Here is a 14933-nt window from a genome sequence, read left to right as displayed (position 1 = left end):
ACCTACATTTGATTGGTGTACCTGAAAGTGATGAGGAGAATGGAACCAAGCTGGAAAACACACTTCAGGATATTTTACAGGAGGACTTCCCAAACCTAGCAATACAGGCCAACATTCAATTTCAGGAAGTACAGAGAACACCAGAAATACGTGCCTCAAGAATAGCAACCCCAAGACACTGAATGAGATGGATTATGAAGACACATAATCATCAGATTCACCAGTGTTGAAATGAAGGAAAAAATGTTAAGGGCAGCCAGAAAGAAAGGCCGGGTTGTGCACAAAGGGAAGCCCATCAGACTAACAGCAGATCTCTCTGCAGAAACCCTATAACCCAGAATAGAGTGGGGACCAATATTCAACATTCTTAAAGAAAAGAATTTTCAATCCAGAATTTCATATCTTGCTAAACTAAAGCTTCATAAGTGAAGGAGAAATAGAATCCTTTACAGACAAGCAAATGCTGAGGGATTTTGTCACCTCCAGGCCTGCCTTACGAGAGCTACTGAAGGAAGCACTAAACACGGAAAGAAAAACCGGTATCAGTTCCTACAAAAACGAAACAAAATGTAAAGAGCATTGACACTATGAAGAAACTTCATTGACTGATGGGCAAAATAAGAAGCTAGCATCATAACGACAGAATCAAATTCACACATAACAATATTAACCTTAAATGTAAATGGGCTAAATGCCCCAATTAAAAGGCACAGACTGGCAAATTGGATAAAGAGTCAAGACCCATCTGTATACTGTATTTAGGAGACCCATCTCACATGCAAAGACACAAGTAGGCTCAAAATAAAGAAATAAAGGAAGATTCACCAAGCAAATAGAAAGCAAAAAGAAGCAGGGGTTGCAATCCTAGTCTCTGATAAAACAGACTTTAAACCAACAAAGATGAAAAAGACAAAGAAGGCCATTATATAATGATAAAGGGATCAATGCAACAGGAGCTAATTATCCTAAATATATACGCACCCAAGACAGGAGCACCCAGATTCATACAAGTTCTTAGAAACCTACAAGGAGACTTAGACTCCCACACAATAATAGTGAGAGACTTTAACACCCCACGGTCAACATTAGACAGATAAATGAGACAGAAAATTAACAAGGATATTTAGAATTTGAACTAAGCTCTGGACCAAGTGGACCTAATAGACATCTACAGAACTCTCCACCCTGAATCAACAGAATATACATATTCTCAGCACCACATAGCTCTTAATCTAAAATCAACCACATAATTGGAAGTAAAACACTCCTCAGCAAATGCAAAAGAATGGAAATGATAAACAGACCAGTGTGCAATATAATTAGAACTCGGGGTTAAGAAACTCACTCAAAACTGCACGATTACATGGAAACTGAACAACCTGCTGACTACTGGGTAAATAACAAAATTAAGGCAGAAATAAGCAAGTTCTTTGAAACCAGTGAGAACAAAGACACAATGTACTAGAATCTCTGGGACACAGGTAAAGCAGTGTTTAGAGGGAAATTTATAGCACTAAATGCCCACAGGAGAAAAGGGAAAATATCTAAAATTGACACCCTAACATCACAATTAAAAGAACTAGAGAAGCAAGAGCAAACAAATTCAAAAGCTAGCAGAAGACAAGAAATGACAATATCAGAGCAGAACTGAATGAAATAGTGACATGAAAAACCCTTCAAAAAAAAATCTATGAATATGGGAGCTGGTTTTTCAAAAAGATCAACAAAATAGATAGACTGCTAGTCAGACTAATAAAGAAAAAAAGAGAGAAGAATCAAATATACACGGTAAAAAATGATAAGGTGGAGATCACCACTGATCCCACAGAAATACAAACTACCATCAGAGAATACTAGGAACACCTCTACACAAATAAACTAGAAAATCTAGAAGAAATGGATAAATTCTTAGATGCATACACCCTCCAAAGACTGAACCAGGAAGAAGTTGAATCTCTGAATAGAACTATAACAAGTTCTGAAATTGAGGCAGTAATTAATATTGTACTAACCAAAACAAAGTCCGGGACCAGACTATTCACAGCCAAGTTCTACCAGAGGTACAAAAAGGAACTGGTAAAGGAGCTGGTACCATTCCTTCTGAAGCTAATCCAAACAACAGAAAAAGAGGGAATCCTTCCTTACTCATTTTATGAGGCCAGCATCATCCTGAGAGCAAAATCTGGCAGAAATACAATAAAAAAAATTTCAGGCCAATATGTCTGATAAACATCAATGTGAAAATCTTCAATAAAATACTGGCAAACTGAATCCAGCAGCACATCAAAAAGCTAATCCACGATGATCAAGTCAGCTTCATCCCTGGGATCCAAGGCTGGTTCAACATATGCAAATCAATAAATGCAATCAATCATATAAACAGAACCAATGACAAAAACCACATGATTATTTCAATAGATGCAGAAAAGCCCATCCATAAATTTCAACACCCCTTCATGTTAAAAACACTCAATAAACTAGGTATTGATGGAATGTATATCAAAACAATAAGAGCTATTTATGACAAACTCATAGCCAATATCATACTGAATGGGCAAAAGCTAGAAGCGTTTTCTTTCAAAACAAGCACAAGACAAGGATGCCCTCTCTCACCACTCCTATTCAACATAGTATTGGAAGTTCTGGCCAGGGCAATCAGGCTAGAGAGAAAAAGGAAAGCATATCCAAATAAGAAGAGAGAAATTCAAATTATCTCTGTTTGCAGATGACATGATTGTATATTTAAAAAAACCACATCATCTCAGCCCCAAATCTCCTTAAGCTGATAAGCAACCTTAGCAATCTCTGGATGCAAAGTCAATGTACAAAAATCACAAGCATTCTTATACACCAAGTAGACAGAGAGCCAAATCATGAGCAAACTGCCATTCACAATTGCTACAAAAAGAATAAATACCTAGGAATACAACTTACAAGGGATGTGAAGGACCTCTTCAAGGAGAACTACAAACCACCACTCAAGGAAATAAGAGAAGACACAAACAGATGGAGAAACATTTCATGCTCATGGATAGGAAGAATCAATATTGTGCAAATGGCCATACTGCCCAAAGTAATTTATAGATTCAGTGTTATTCCTATCAACCTACCATTGACCTTCTTCACAGAATTAGAAAAAACTACTTTAAATTTCATATGGAACCAAAAAAGTGCCCATATAGCCAAGACCATCCCAAGCAAACAGGACAAAGCTGCAGGCATCATGCTACCTGACTCAAACTATACTATAACACTACAGTAACCAAAACAGCATGGTACTCATATCAAAACAGTTACAGAGACCAATGGAATAGTACAGAGGTCTCAGAAATAACACCACACATATATAACCATCAGATTTTTGACAAACCTGACAAAAACAAGTAATGGCAGAAAGATTCCCTATTTAGTAAATGAGGTTGGGAAAACTGGCTAGCCATATACAGAAAACTGAAACTGGACCCCTTTCTCATACCTTACACAAAAACTAACTCAAGATGGATTAAAGATTTAGATGTAGGACCTAAAACCATAAAAACCCTAGCAAAAAACCTAGGCAACAAATTTATGTGGCCAAAAAACATATGAAAAAAAGCTCATCATCACCGGTCATTAGGTAAATGCAAATCAAAACCACATTGAGATACCTTCTCACACCAGTTAGAATGGCGATCATTAAAAATTCAGGAGGAAGCAGATGTTGGAGAGGATGTGGAGAAATAAGAATGCTTTTACACTATTGGTGGGAGTGTAAATTATGTCAACCATTGTGGAAGACAGTGTGGTCATTCCTCAAGGATCTAGAACTAGAAATACGATTTGAGCCAGCAATCTTATTACTGGGTATATATCCAAAAGATTATAAATCATTTTACTATAAAGACACATGTACACATATATTTATTACAGCACTATTCACAATAGCAAAGACTTGGTACCAACCCAAATGCCCATCAATGATAGACTGGATGAAGAAAATGTGACACATATCACCATGGAGTACTATGCAGCCATAAAAAAGGGGTTCATGTCCATTGCAGGAACATGGATGAAGCTGGAAACCATCATTCTCAGAAAACCAACACAGAGACAACCGAACACCACATGTTCTAACTCATAAGTGGGAGTTGAACAATGAGAACATAGGAGCACGGGGAGGGGAACATCACACACTGGAGCCTGCAGGAGGCTAGGGGGAAAGGGGAGACTAAATGCTTTCTCTGTCAGGTCAGAAACTGCACCAGAGTGCTCTTGCCACTTCTACTCAGCACTGTATTGGAGATTCGTGCTGATGCGACAAAACAAGAAACGGAAATAGAAGGCATCCAGATTGGCAAGAAAAAGGTAAGATTTTATTTAGAGAAAACAGAACCGTCTATGTAAAAGATCTGAGGGAGTCACTTTAAAGAGCTACTAGAACTAACTAGTGAGTTTAGTAATATTTCAAAATACAGGCCAACATACAAAAGTCAATGCATTTCTACATGCCAGCAACAATGAGAAAATGAAATTTTAAAATCACCTTTACAGTAACACCCCAAAATATAAAATAATAGGAATAAACCTGACAAAAGGTAAACAAGGTCTCTATATTTAAAACCAAAAACTGGCCAGGCACTGTGGCTCATGCCTGTAATCCCAGCACTTTGGGAGGCCAAGGCGGGCAGATCACCTGAGGTTGGGAGTTTGAGACCAGCCTGACCAAAATGGGGAAAACCCTTCTTTACTAAAAATACAAAATTAGCTGCGCATGGTGGCAGCCATGCCTGTAATCCCAGCTACTAGGGGGAGTGAGCTGAGGCAGGAGAATCGCTTGAACCTGGGAGGCAGAGGTTGCAGTGAGCTGAGATTGTGCCATTGCACTCCAGCCTGGGCAACAAGAGCAAAACTCCGTCTCAAAAAAAGAAAAAAAACAAAAAAACAAAAACCCAAAAACTATTGGTGAGACAAATGTGGAAAGACTTAAAGCAATGATTTTTACTCAGTTTTTTTTTTTTTTGCTTCAGGGGACATTTGGCAACGTCTGGAAACATTTTTGGCTGTCACACCTGGGGTTGGGAAACAGGTTATACAACTGGAATCTAATGATTAGAGGCCGTGGATGCTGTTGAACAGTTCCCCATGACAAAAAGTTACTCAGTCCGAAATGTCAATGTGCCAAGGCCAAGGACCCCTGCCATGATGCACAGTGGAGAGATAAATAGTGGTCATGGGCCAGAAGACTTGACGTTATTAGGGTGGCAGTTCTCCACAAATCTACAAATTCAATGCAGTTCCAATCACACTCCCAGAAGGCTTTTTTTTTGGTATATATTACCAAGCCAGTTCTAAACTTCACATGGAAAAGAAAAGGTCCTAAAATAGCTGAAACTGCTTTGAAAAAGAATAACAAATTGGTTAAACTAACACTACATGACATTAAGCCTTATTATGAAACCACAGAGGTTAAGACAGTGTGGTTCTGACTGCAACATAGCCAACTGGAACAGGAGAGTCTAGACACGGACACACACACACACACACACACACACACACACACAATTGATTGTCAGCAAGGATGCAAAGGCAATTCAGTAGGGAAAGGATGGATTTTCTTTTCTTTTTTAACAAATGGTATTTAACAATCAGGTATACATATGTAGAAAATGAACTTTCATTTATATCTCACAGTATATGCAAATGTTAACTCAAAGTGTAGCATAAGTCTACATGTGATACTTAAAACTATAAATCTTCTGGAATGAAACATAAGGAAAAGTCTTTAGGACCTTTGTTTAGGAGAAGACTTCTTAAATACAAGACCAAATGCATCACCCATAAGAAAAAATTTTGGCTCCATCAAAATTAAAGATTTACATTCTCTGAAAAACTGTTGAGAGAATAAAAAGAGAAACCAAGGAATAGGAGGAAAAAGCTACAAAGCAAAGTATACATCTTATAAAGAATCTGCATCCGAAATATGTAGAGAACTCTCAAAACACGATAAGAAACAAACCAATTCACAAATGTACAGATGCTGTAGACAGGCAAGTAAACATAGGGAAAGACGCTTAATAAGAAAATGCCAGTTACAGACAAAAGAAATACCACTATTCAACCCTTAGAATGGCTAAGATTTGAAAGATTCACCACACCAAGTGTTGGGGAATATGGGGAGGAACTGAAATTCTCACACACAAATGGTACAATGTACAGTGGCGAGACTAGTTTGAAAAACAGTTTGGTAGTTTCATAAAAAGTTAAATGTATATCACCATAAGATCCTTTCTTGTGTCTTTACCCAAGAAAAATGAAAGCATTTCACTTCTGGGCCTTCTGGCTAAGATCAAGTGAAAAATGAAAGCATAGATGTATGTAAAGACTTGTGGATGGATGTTCATAACACCTTTATATTCAAGAGTCACAAAGTAGAAATAATCCAAATGTCTATCAACAGGTGAGTGGATAACAAATTGTGGTCTAGTCATACAATGCATACGACTCAGCAATACAACTGAGCTGTTGATCACACAACGACATGGATGAATCTTAAATAACTATGCTGAGTCGAAGCGTAGAGAACAAAGGGTGTGTACAATGTGATTTCATTTATGTAAGATTTTAGAAAATGCAAACTTAGTTGTTGAAAGCACATTTGTGGTTGCTTGGAGATCGGATTGGGAGGCTTAGAGTGGGGTGGAGATACCATAAAGTGGTGCTAGTAACATTTTGGTGTGGATGAATGTTTTCTATTTTGACTGTGAAGATTGTTTCGTGATGTCAAAGTTTATTATATTATACACTTTAAACGTGTGTGCTTTTTGTGTGTCATTTATAATTTTAAAATGCCATTTAGAAAATAAAATAGAATTGCTGAAAGATAAAAACAATTTCCCAGAAAACATAGCGAACAGACCAAAAAAAAATCTAGAATAGGGCAGAAAGGTTATATATTAAAAATCAAACCATTAACTGCAAAATCAGACTAGTAAGAGGCAGAAGAAATTTTCTAAAAAGTCATAAAAATGTTTAGAGCTAAGAGATACAGATCTTTAGACTGAGAGTTTCACCCATGATCCAACATCATAAACAAAAGATTCATACTAAATTTACCTTTATAAAATACCAGAAAAACCTCACTCGGCCAGGGTGGGGATGGTGAGGAAATGAGAAGTTGGGGGGTGACTCACCTATAAGCAAATTAGATCATGTGACATCAGCCTGTTACCAGCATCATTGAATGATAAAATACAATGGTACAATGATTTGAAAGTTCTAGGGGGATTACCTTCCAACACACGAGTCAACACCTAGCTAACTACCAATTAAACACGCAAGACCCAGGGCAGAGTCAAGAGATGCAAGAAGCCTTGAAATCTCCCGTCATCTTTGCCCTTCCTGAGACATTAACTGAAGACGAACTTAGGCAAAATGAGGACAAAACCAGAAAAAAGGAAAAACACGAATGACATTTGAAAATCATGGAACGTAAGAGTTGAGTAAAAATAAATCACAGAATGAGATTGATAAGGAGGAATTACTTTGCAGCAATCCTAATTTGTACAGAAAGTCACTCAATGCCAAGAAGAATATTTTCATGAAGGAAAATGGAAAAGATTCCCAACAATAAATTTAATGACTGAAGTGGTGGTAATGGGTGCACAGTCAAGAAAGCATATACATCTTTCTTCATTAAAAAGGAATGCAAATTAGAAACCCCAAAATAGATATTTGTGGGTGACGGAGTGAAACGAAACTTAAGAAGCTCTTGATGCAAACCTAAATGTTATGTGGTTTGGATCAATGAAAAGAATGTAAGAAAAAATAATTCATCTGGCTTGAATCTTAGGAATATTCTCCTTGAAATAGCCCAAAGTTGAAACACTGGACTTCTAAAGGTGGGAAAGAAACTCAAGTAAAATGCTTAGCTTTGCTTTGAATAATATTTCTATAATCTTAGTGACATCGCAGTTGTTCATTTGTTTTTAACTTTTAGAATTTTTTATAAGTAAACCCCTCAAGGCTGAAGTATAGTTAGAGTGCCAGTGTAAAAGTTCTCGATCCTGACGCAGTATCGGCTAACAGAACATCTCTTTTCTTACATGCCATCAATGCATCCCATTTTCCAGGCTTAAAGCACTGCAGTATTTCTGTTTTTATTCATCTTCTAATGTTTATACATCCAAACAAAATACTAAATCTTGAACTGTACTTCCATAGTAAACCTCAATAATGTGAGTTGTTAGTTTTCAACTTTTAGGATCAATCTGTAAACATAATATTAAATACTGAAATACAGGGGCGGGGGCTCAGTGGCTCATGCCTGTAATCCCAGCACTTTGGGAGGCCAAGGCGGGCAGATCATGAGGTCAAGCTTGGACCAGCCTGACCAACATGGTGAAGCCCTCTCTCTACTAAAAATACAAAAGTCAGCCAGGCGTGGTGGCAGGTGCCTGTAATCCCACCTACTTGGGAGGCTGAGGCAGGAGAATCGCTTGAACCCAGGAGGTGAAGGTTGTTATGAGCTGAGATTGTACCACTGCACTCCAGTCTGAGTGACGGAGCAAGAGTCCATCTCGAAAAAAAACAAAACTGAAAGATAATTTTATAATCTCAGTGTAAATGCTTCCCACCTTGATAATGTAAAGTTGTAGTTACAGCAAGCAGAAGATGGGAGGTGGAAAAGGAGAAACATGGAAGGCTGGGGGCACTGCATCTTTTAAAGAAATGGAGAGTCAACAGACAAATGCCCATATCTAGTGAAATAGGAAATGGAGATTAAGTTGTGAAGACATCTTCTTAAAATTACCTGGCTATGAGAGCCACTAACTAGTTTCCTATTTGGTTTCAAAAGGCACAGACCCACACCCACACCGGTATGCCATTTCAGTGAATTGTATTTTACTTACAAGGACCCTCTGCAATGCTTGCCTGTTGATTCTAACTGGAAATTGTTTCTGTAAAAACTAAGGGCCACGAAGCATGAGTCCCTCTCATGCCAGGAGTACCTCAATCAATGACCATTGCTGGGTTAGTCACATGGGGCTGCATGTCCTACCTTATAAGTGGTATCACAGGTTCCAAAGAGTCTGTCTTCTTTGAAGAATAACGTTCCCATTCATACGAGAGTTGATGGTCCCTATCCTTTAGAAGCTGGTGAAAAGGAAGTTAGAGCAGGACTTGTAAAATGGTGTCACATGGGGCTGTGGGCAGGGCAGCCATGGGGCAGGACTGAGTGGACTGCAGACATGGTCTGGGTATCACTGGAGCCTACATGCAGGGAGGCTTCCTCCACTAATTAAAAGCAGGATGCTTTTTAAAGAAAAAGCTTTAAGAAATCTAGTCAGCCTGTGAAAATCCCTTCTGTGGTTATGCTAATTTAAGATTGTCCCCTGGGATGGACAGGGTTTTAATTTAGTGAAATGGGTGAGAAATGTCCCATTCGTGCTGTGACAGCCTTAGACAAAGAATTAGTGTGGAATATATCCACGTTGGGGTCCCCGAGTAGACCAGGAATGTAAAAAAATTATCCATACGATGGAAAAAAAGAAGGAAAACAGGACCTGTAAACATTTCCCGAAGAATTTGCATTATTTTGCTTCAGAGTAAGGAAATTTGGAAGTAAACCTGCTATGAAACACTCAGCAGCTGAGGGCATTTTGTCATGCTTAAACCACCAGTGGGGAACTTTCCTTTCCAGGTGTTTGCAGGTGAACCAACAGCTTCTCTGGAGGCCTAGAAATATATTTCTCAATAAAAGTTCTATCTAGTCTAAAGTGTCCAAGGATTTGAATGAATTAATTAGTTTTAAGACACTGCTTGATACTTTCTCACTGGAGAAAAAAAAAAAAAAAAAAAAAAACCAAAGAAATTGCCTCAAAATAAGGATCAATACCACCTTGGCCAGAGCTTATTGTAGGTTGGCTCCCCGACCTTTAATATAAAAGTGTTTCTTGCTTAAAATACCTATTTGAAGACAGGGACAAGTTAGATCTTTGTGCGTCTAGCTGTCTTTTGAAGTTCAGAGTAAATTGTGATTTTCTTTTCTTCAAGTCATAGTTCAACAGATCTGATATGCAGGCAATTTAGGGCGTATTTCTTTTCCCTTTCAGCATAGCCCAATGGGCTTGTGCTACTAAAATGACTAGAATTAAAATAACCACACCATCTTCACAAGACAGCCAAGGAAAAAAGAAAAATCAGTCTTCACATTTCAGTCAGTTAGTCCTTTTTTAATAAATTTGAATTCATTCATCAACAAGGTTCATATTGTATCTATCACTCAATTTTGCTGTTTTTTTCATGTCAAATAATACCAAAAAATTACATCAATGTGCTTAAGCAAAACCGGGTTTAAGTTTATCTTTACAATAAAATGAAATCAACATGAGAATTGATTATGACAGCGATCGCCTATTCCTACCAGAATAATCCTGTACTTACCTTAAACACACTCACTGACTTGTGAAGTGGGAACATGAGACACGCGTGACAAAGCATGTTCACGGGGTTGGTCCTAGGGAGAGGCATACGGGAGCCACTCTCTGGGAGGTCGTTGTTTACCCAGGTGTTGGGAATTCAGTATTTCAGGAAAACACGGCACCTTTCAATGCAGTAGAAGAGGTAATCAATCCAAGGCACACTAGCAAGTGTCCTGGAAAAATTTAATTCACCTGGGCAGCTCTTTGCCCCAAGATTCTATGTTACTCTAACGGCTCACACTGAGAGCCAGAGTCAATTCCAAGAGTAACAAAATATTTCACCGATTGTTCAGTTTTGCTTACGTACAATGGCCAGGGATATGAACTGGTTTTCGGTGGAGGGTTAAAATAAGAATTACGTGATGGTTTATACTTTCAAGCCAGGAGATTCAAAGGTGGACACATTCTAGTTAGAACACACCATTGTGGGACAAACACCAATGGATTATTTACTAGATGCTGAAAATGAACAGCTACAACTGCAACGTGCCTGTCCCCTTAAAAGCAGCCCCAGACTTCCCTGGCATCACCTTGGAGATGATCTCCTTGGTAACAGTGTCAGTGCTGCCTTTGGAGGGAGTGACGGAGTATGTCAAAGCTCTGGGTGCTGGCATTAAAGACACATGATGTTGCAGAGGTACATGTCGCTTCCAAACCTAACGGAGATATTATCGTGACACACGTTCTAGCTCATTTGAGATTCGGGGGAAATGGATGTCGCATGGTATAGACAGTGAAGCCCCGCTACAGTCCCGGGGTTGATGAACAGGAGAAACACTCGTCTCAAGGACTACTCAAGTCTATCAGTCTTTCTCTGTAGCGAGTTACGCAGCAGGGCTCTTGCATTATCTCAAGCACATCTGAATATGGGTAATAACAAACTGTCATAAGATTCTTTTGTAGATCTTGAGCCCCTATGACACATTTTGGAAAGACAGTACTACTTAGAAACTAACTTTTTATTACTCTCAGTTGTTGAGAAAGAAATCTCATTATGTCCCCAATGAAACGTTTCTTTCCTTACTCACAAGGTCTGGGCGTGGGTAACAGCCACCTCCTAACAATGTCGGAGGTCCAGGTTCAGAATTCCTCAACGCGGCTCAGTTACTGGCTCATATAACTACTGTGGAGTAATGAGAGGTCATTTTAACACGACAGAGACTCCAATTCAACTCTCTTCTGTTAGCACAGAGTTCTCTTCTCAATGCCCTCACAAGTTTTAAAAATGGAGAAGCTATAAAATAATTTTGTTAGAAGAAAAGTAATTTTCTTCTGAAATGGAGTAAAGCAAACACATACCCAAGGATCTTAAAAAGTTTTTGTTTTTACAGAATATATGTATGCATTTGTGTGTGTGTTCGTGTGTGTGTGTGTAGTTACAAACACTATTTATAGTATAGCTAATGTTAACTTCATCGCAGTGTCTACAAAGTTGTGGATCCCAGTCTTGGTGCCAAATGCATATAAAAAGCTCAAAAGCTATGATGACTAGACCATGCAAATTTATATCCAGAAAACCTTGGGAGGGAGACTGCAGCTCTTTGGAGCCCCATGGGGTCTCTGCCTTTGATATTTGGGTACCTCAACTATGCACTGAAAAAGTTTTAAATCACTTTTCTCCCAGAAAGAATGAATGTCACAGTTCTGAATAGTATAAATCATACACTTAAATCGACCCTTGACTGTTTTTGTCCACATCCATTTGCATTTTGGGGTCCCTTTTCCATATGTGGACCTCACATCTTTAATTACTGGATACAGAAAAAGATACCTGAAGTATTGAAAGGGTTAGGGCTTTGCAAATGTATTGTTTTTCTTTAATATGGTAATTATGATAAGGCCACTTACAAGGTTTTTCCCAATCTGTTTAACTTTTAGGATCCCCCATTGTTACCCATGGAAAAAAACTGTCAGAGAAAAGCCAAAGTCAAAGAAATCCCTGGCTAGTCTCCAGATGAAAATAAAATCAGAAGCAGCGATCAGGAGGAAAACGACAGGGATGGAGGAGGGAGGAGGGCCTAAAGGTAGGTAACTGCCTCTAGCGTGAAATTTTGGATTACGTTTTATCTGATGGTGGGTTTTGAACTGTTGCAGATGCCCACAAATTAAAGGTTGTGACGGCCACCAAAGAAAAATCACATAGTGGTCAGCTCATGCGGACGGTCCACACCACACGCATCCTCGGGGAGGGTGGTGCCTCTGCCTACCTCGAGACAGCTGGGGCCAGCCTTTGGAGCACTGGGCTAGACTCTGGTCCTGGGTTTTGGACGGAACAGAGAGGGTGAGGCATATGTGGCATTTTGGGATAAGGTACTAATTTAGCAGTTCTTCCTGCAAATTTTGCTTTTTGTTTTTTTCTCCAAATGCTCAACTTCACTGTGACACCTGTTTGCACAACTGTAGTCATTTCAGTTTATGGATGCCTGTGATAGAAATATTGTTTACAAAAAATATATCATCTCTTTTTTTTTCTTTAGAAAGATCTCATCTAAATAGTAAGTTAAGGTTGCGTCTATGAAACCGGTGCACCTTGTCTTGTTTCTACGAGCTTTAAAAAGTCCAAATACTGACGAGGCTGCGGATCAGAAGGGACCAGCAGCGACCGTGTTTGCTGTCAGGTGGCCCTCCGTTGCCTCAGAGAACGGTCATGGGTCGCTGGGTGACGCGTGGTGTGTACGGGTTGTGTTCCTGCAGAATCCTAGTCAGTCTAGGAGTAGTTGGATGTGCTTATGAAATATGTCAGGTACAGAAATAAAGGCATGAGGATGTTTCTTAGTTTCTGAAACTGAACAGAAGTGTTTTAGCTTCAATCTTAATTTCTAGGTAACAGAAAGTAGTTACATCACGTAAAGGAAAATATGACACTGCATGCTGCCATGATAGCAAGCGTCAGAAACAAAACCTTGGTAAATATACATATATATGCATATGATGCAAATGTATTTTCTATTGACATACAATGTTATAAGAATGACATAACTGCAAGGGGGAAAATCATCCTAGATGGTTTTACCTTAGAGGAACGAATAACCTGAGACGTCTATGCTTTCTGTTGGATATCAGGCCTAGAAATCCATACGCGATGTAGAGCACATCGTCAGTGATTGAAATGTCATTGCCAAACGTGTCACTGCGTTTGCACATGACAGTGAAGCTGGGTCCACTCCAGGTGAACAACAGACAAGAACTACACACTGTACATCAGAGTACTTACAATGAGATGCCATTCACTCCTGATGGGTTTTCAAAAGACGGTCCTTCAGACATCAACGTGGGATCTATCTACGTTTAAGACAACAGGTAAGCACACTGCCAGTGGCTCACCCCAGCCACTAAACCGTTATGGAAAACGTACACCCGCTGAAAACAAACCCCATCACCAGAAAGCCAAGAAGCCTTTGCTTAGTAAACTGAACGAGAGGGTATGAAGTAGGTGACTCACTGTAGACTAGCAATACCACTGTATGAGTTTTCAAAGATTAAGAATGTCCTTCTGATTTTTAAACTCAAACGTCTAACTTATGATCATAAAAGACACATCTGGGGATGATATTGTGTTTCACGCCCTCATTCTCAAGGCATAGTATTTAGCTGATACTTGTCCCTTTCAATTATAAAACAAAAAAACGATGACCTTCTTTAATATGCATCCTGTGGTAAATTGTCCATAGCTGCAAAATGTATATATGTATGTGTATTTGTCTTCCGTACACATGGCACTGACACCTGTGTGTAAACATATACACATACATCCTCATATACACGTGTATTTTATATATATGCTGAGAAAGTTCACATATATATACAATTGCGTATGTATATATGTGTGTGTCTGCGTGTGTGTGTCTGTGTGTGTACAGGTATAAAAACTTGACAGGCAGAGTAATATTTCACTCAGTGTTAAATGAAGTCTTTGAAAAATCAGGTACAGTCACTCAGTTAACATAGTACAGCCAGTAAACTAAGTTGAAAAGAGAAAAAGTGAATGGAAACACGATCCTGGACCATCTGTCTATGGCATTCACATCGGTTAGATCAGGTATTTTAATTTTGAGCTGCGAAGACCTCCTCCGTAGATGGGTCTTCTTGTGCGGGAGGCTTCTGTCCCCCAGGAATCGCCCATGCCCTTCTCGAGGCATGCTCTGTTTCCTGTACTGGATTCCTGAGTTGTCAAAGGATATTGCTGAATTCCTGGTATCGCCAACGCCGCCTGTGACCTCATTCATTTCATTGTGAACTTCCAGCGATGTCAGCAGAATGTTCCCATGAGCATCCACCTGGATGGAAGGAACGTGCACATGGTCAGACAGCCAGCATGCCAATAAATCCCGTTTTCCTACGCAGAACCCAAAGAGGACGCCATGCCATCACATTACATGCTTCATGAGAAACTGTATATCTGTCAAACCCAGCACCTGTTTTATTGGAAAATGTCATTCTGGAGGTTAACTGCAGTTGAGAGATTTTTATTTC

General features: G+C 39.1%; 1 protein-coding gene across 4 annotated transcripts in view; it reads right to left on the bottom strand.

The window, feature by feature from the left end:
- Nucleotides 1–10190: 10190 nt before the first annotated feature.
- GABRB3 (gamma-aminobutyric acid type A receptor subunit beta3) overlaps nt 10191–14933 on the bottom strand; it is a 212770-nt gene continuing 208027 nt past the window's right edge. For all 4 annotated transcript variants that reach the window (XM_035303550.3, XM_035303549.3, XM_054257168.2 and 1 more), the window contains one exon: nt 10191–14737. In XM_035303550.3, coding sequence (XP_035159441.3) covers nt 14396–14737 — 342 coding nt within the window. In that variant the 3' untranslated portion in view covers nt 10191–14395. The remainder of the gene's footprint in view (nt 14738–14933) is intronic.

Source organism: Callithrix jacchus, chromosome 6 (assembly GCF_049354715.1).
Source record: "Callithrix jacchus isolate 240 chromosome 6, calJac240_pri, whole genome shotgun sequence".
Taxonomy (NCBI): Eukaryota; Metazoa; Chordata; class Mammalia; order Primates; family Cebidae; genus Callithrix; species Callithrix jacchus.
Note: the sequence above shows the minus strand (reverse complement) of the source record. Positions and strands in the feature narration are given on the sequence as shown.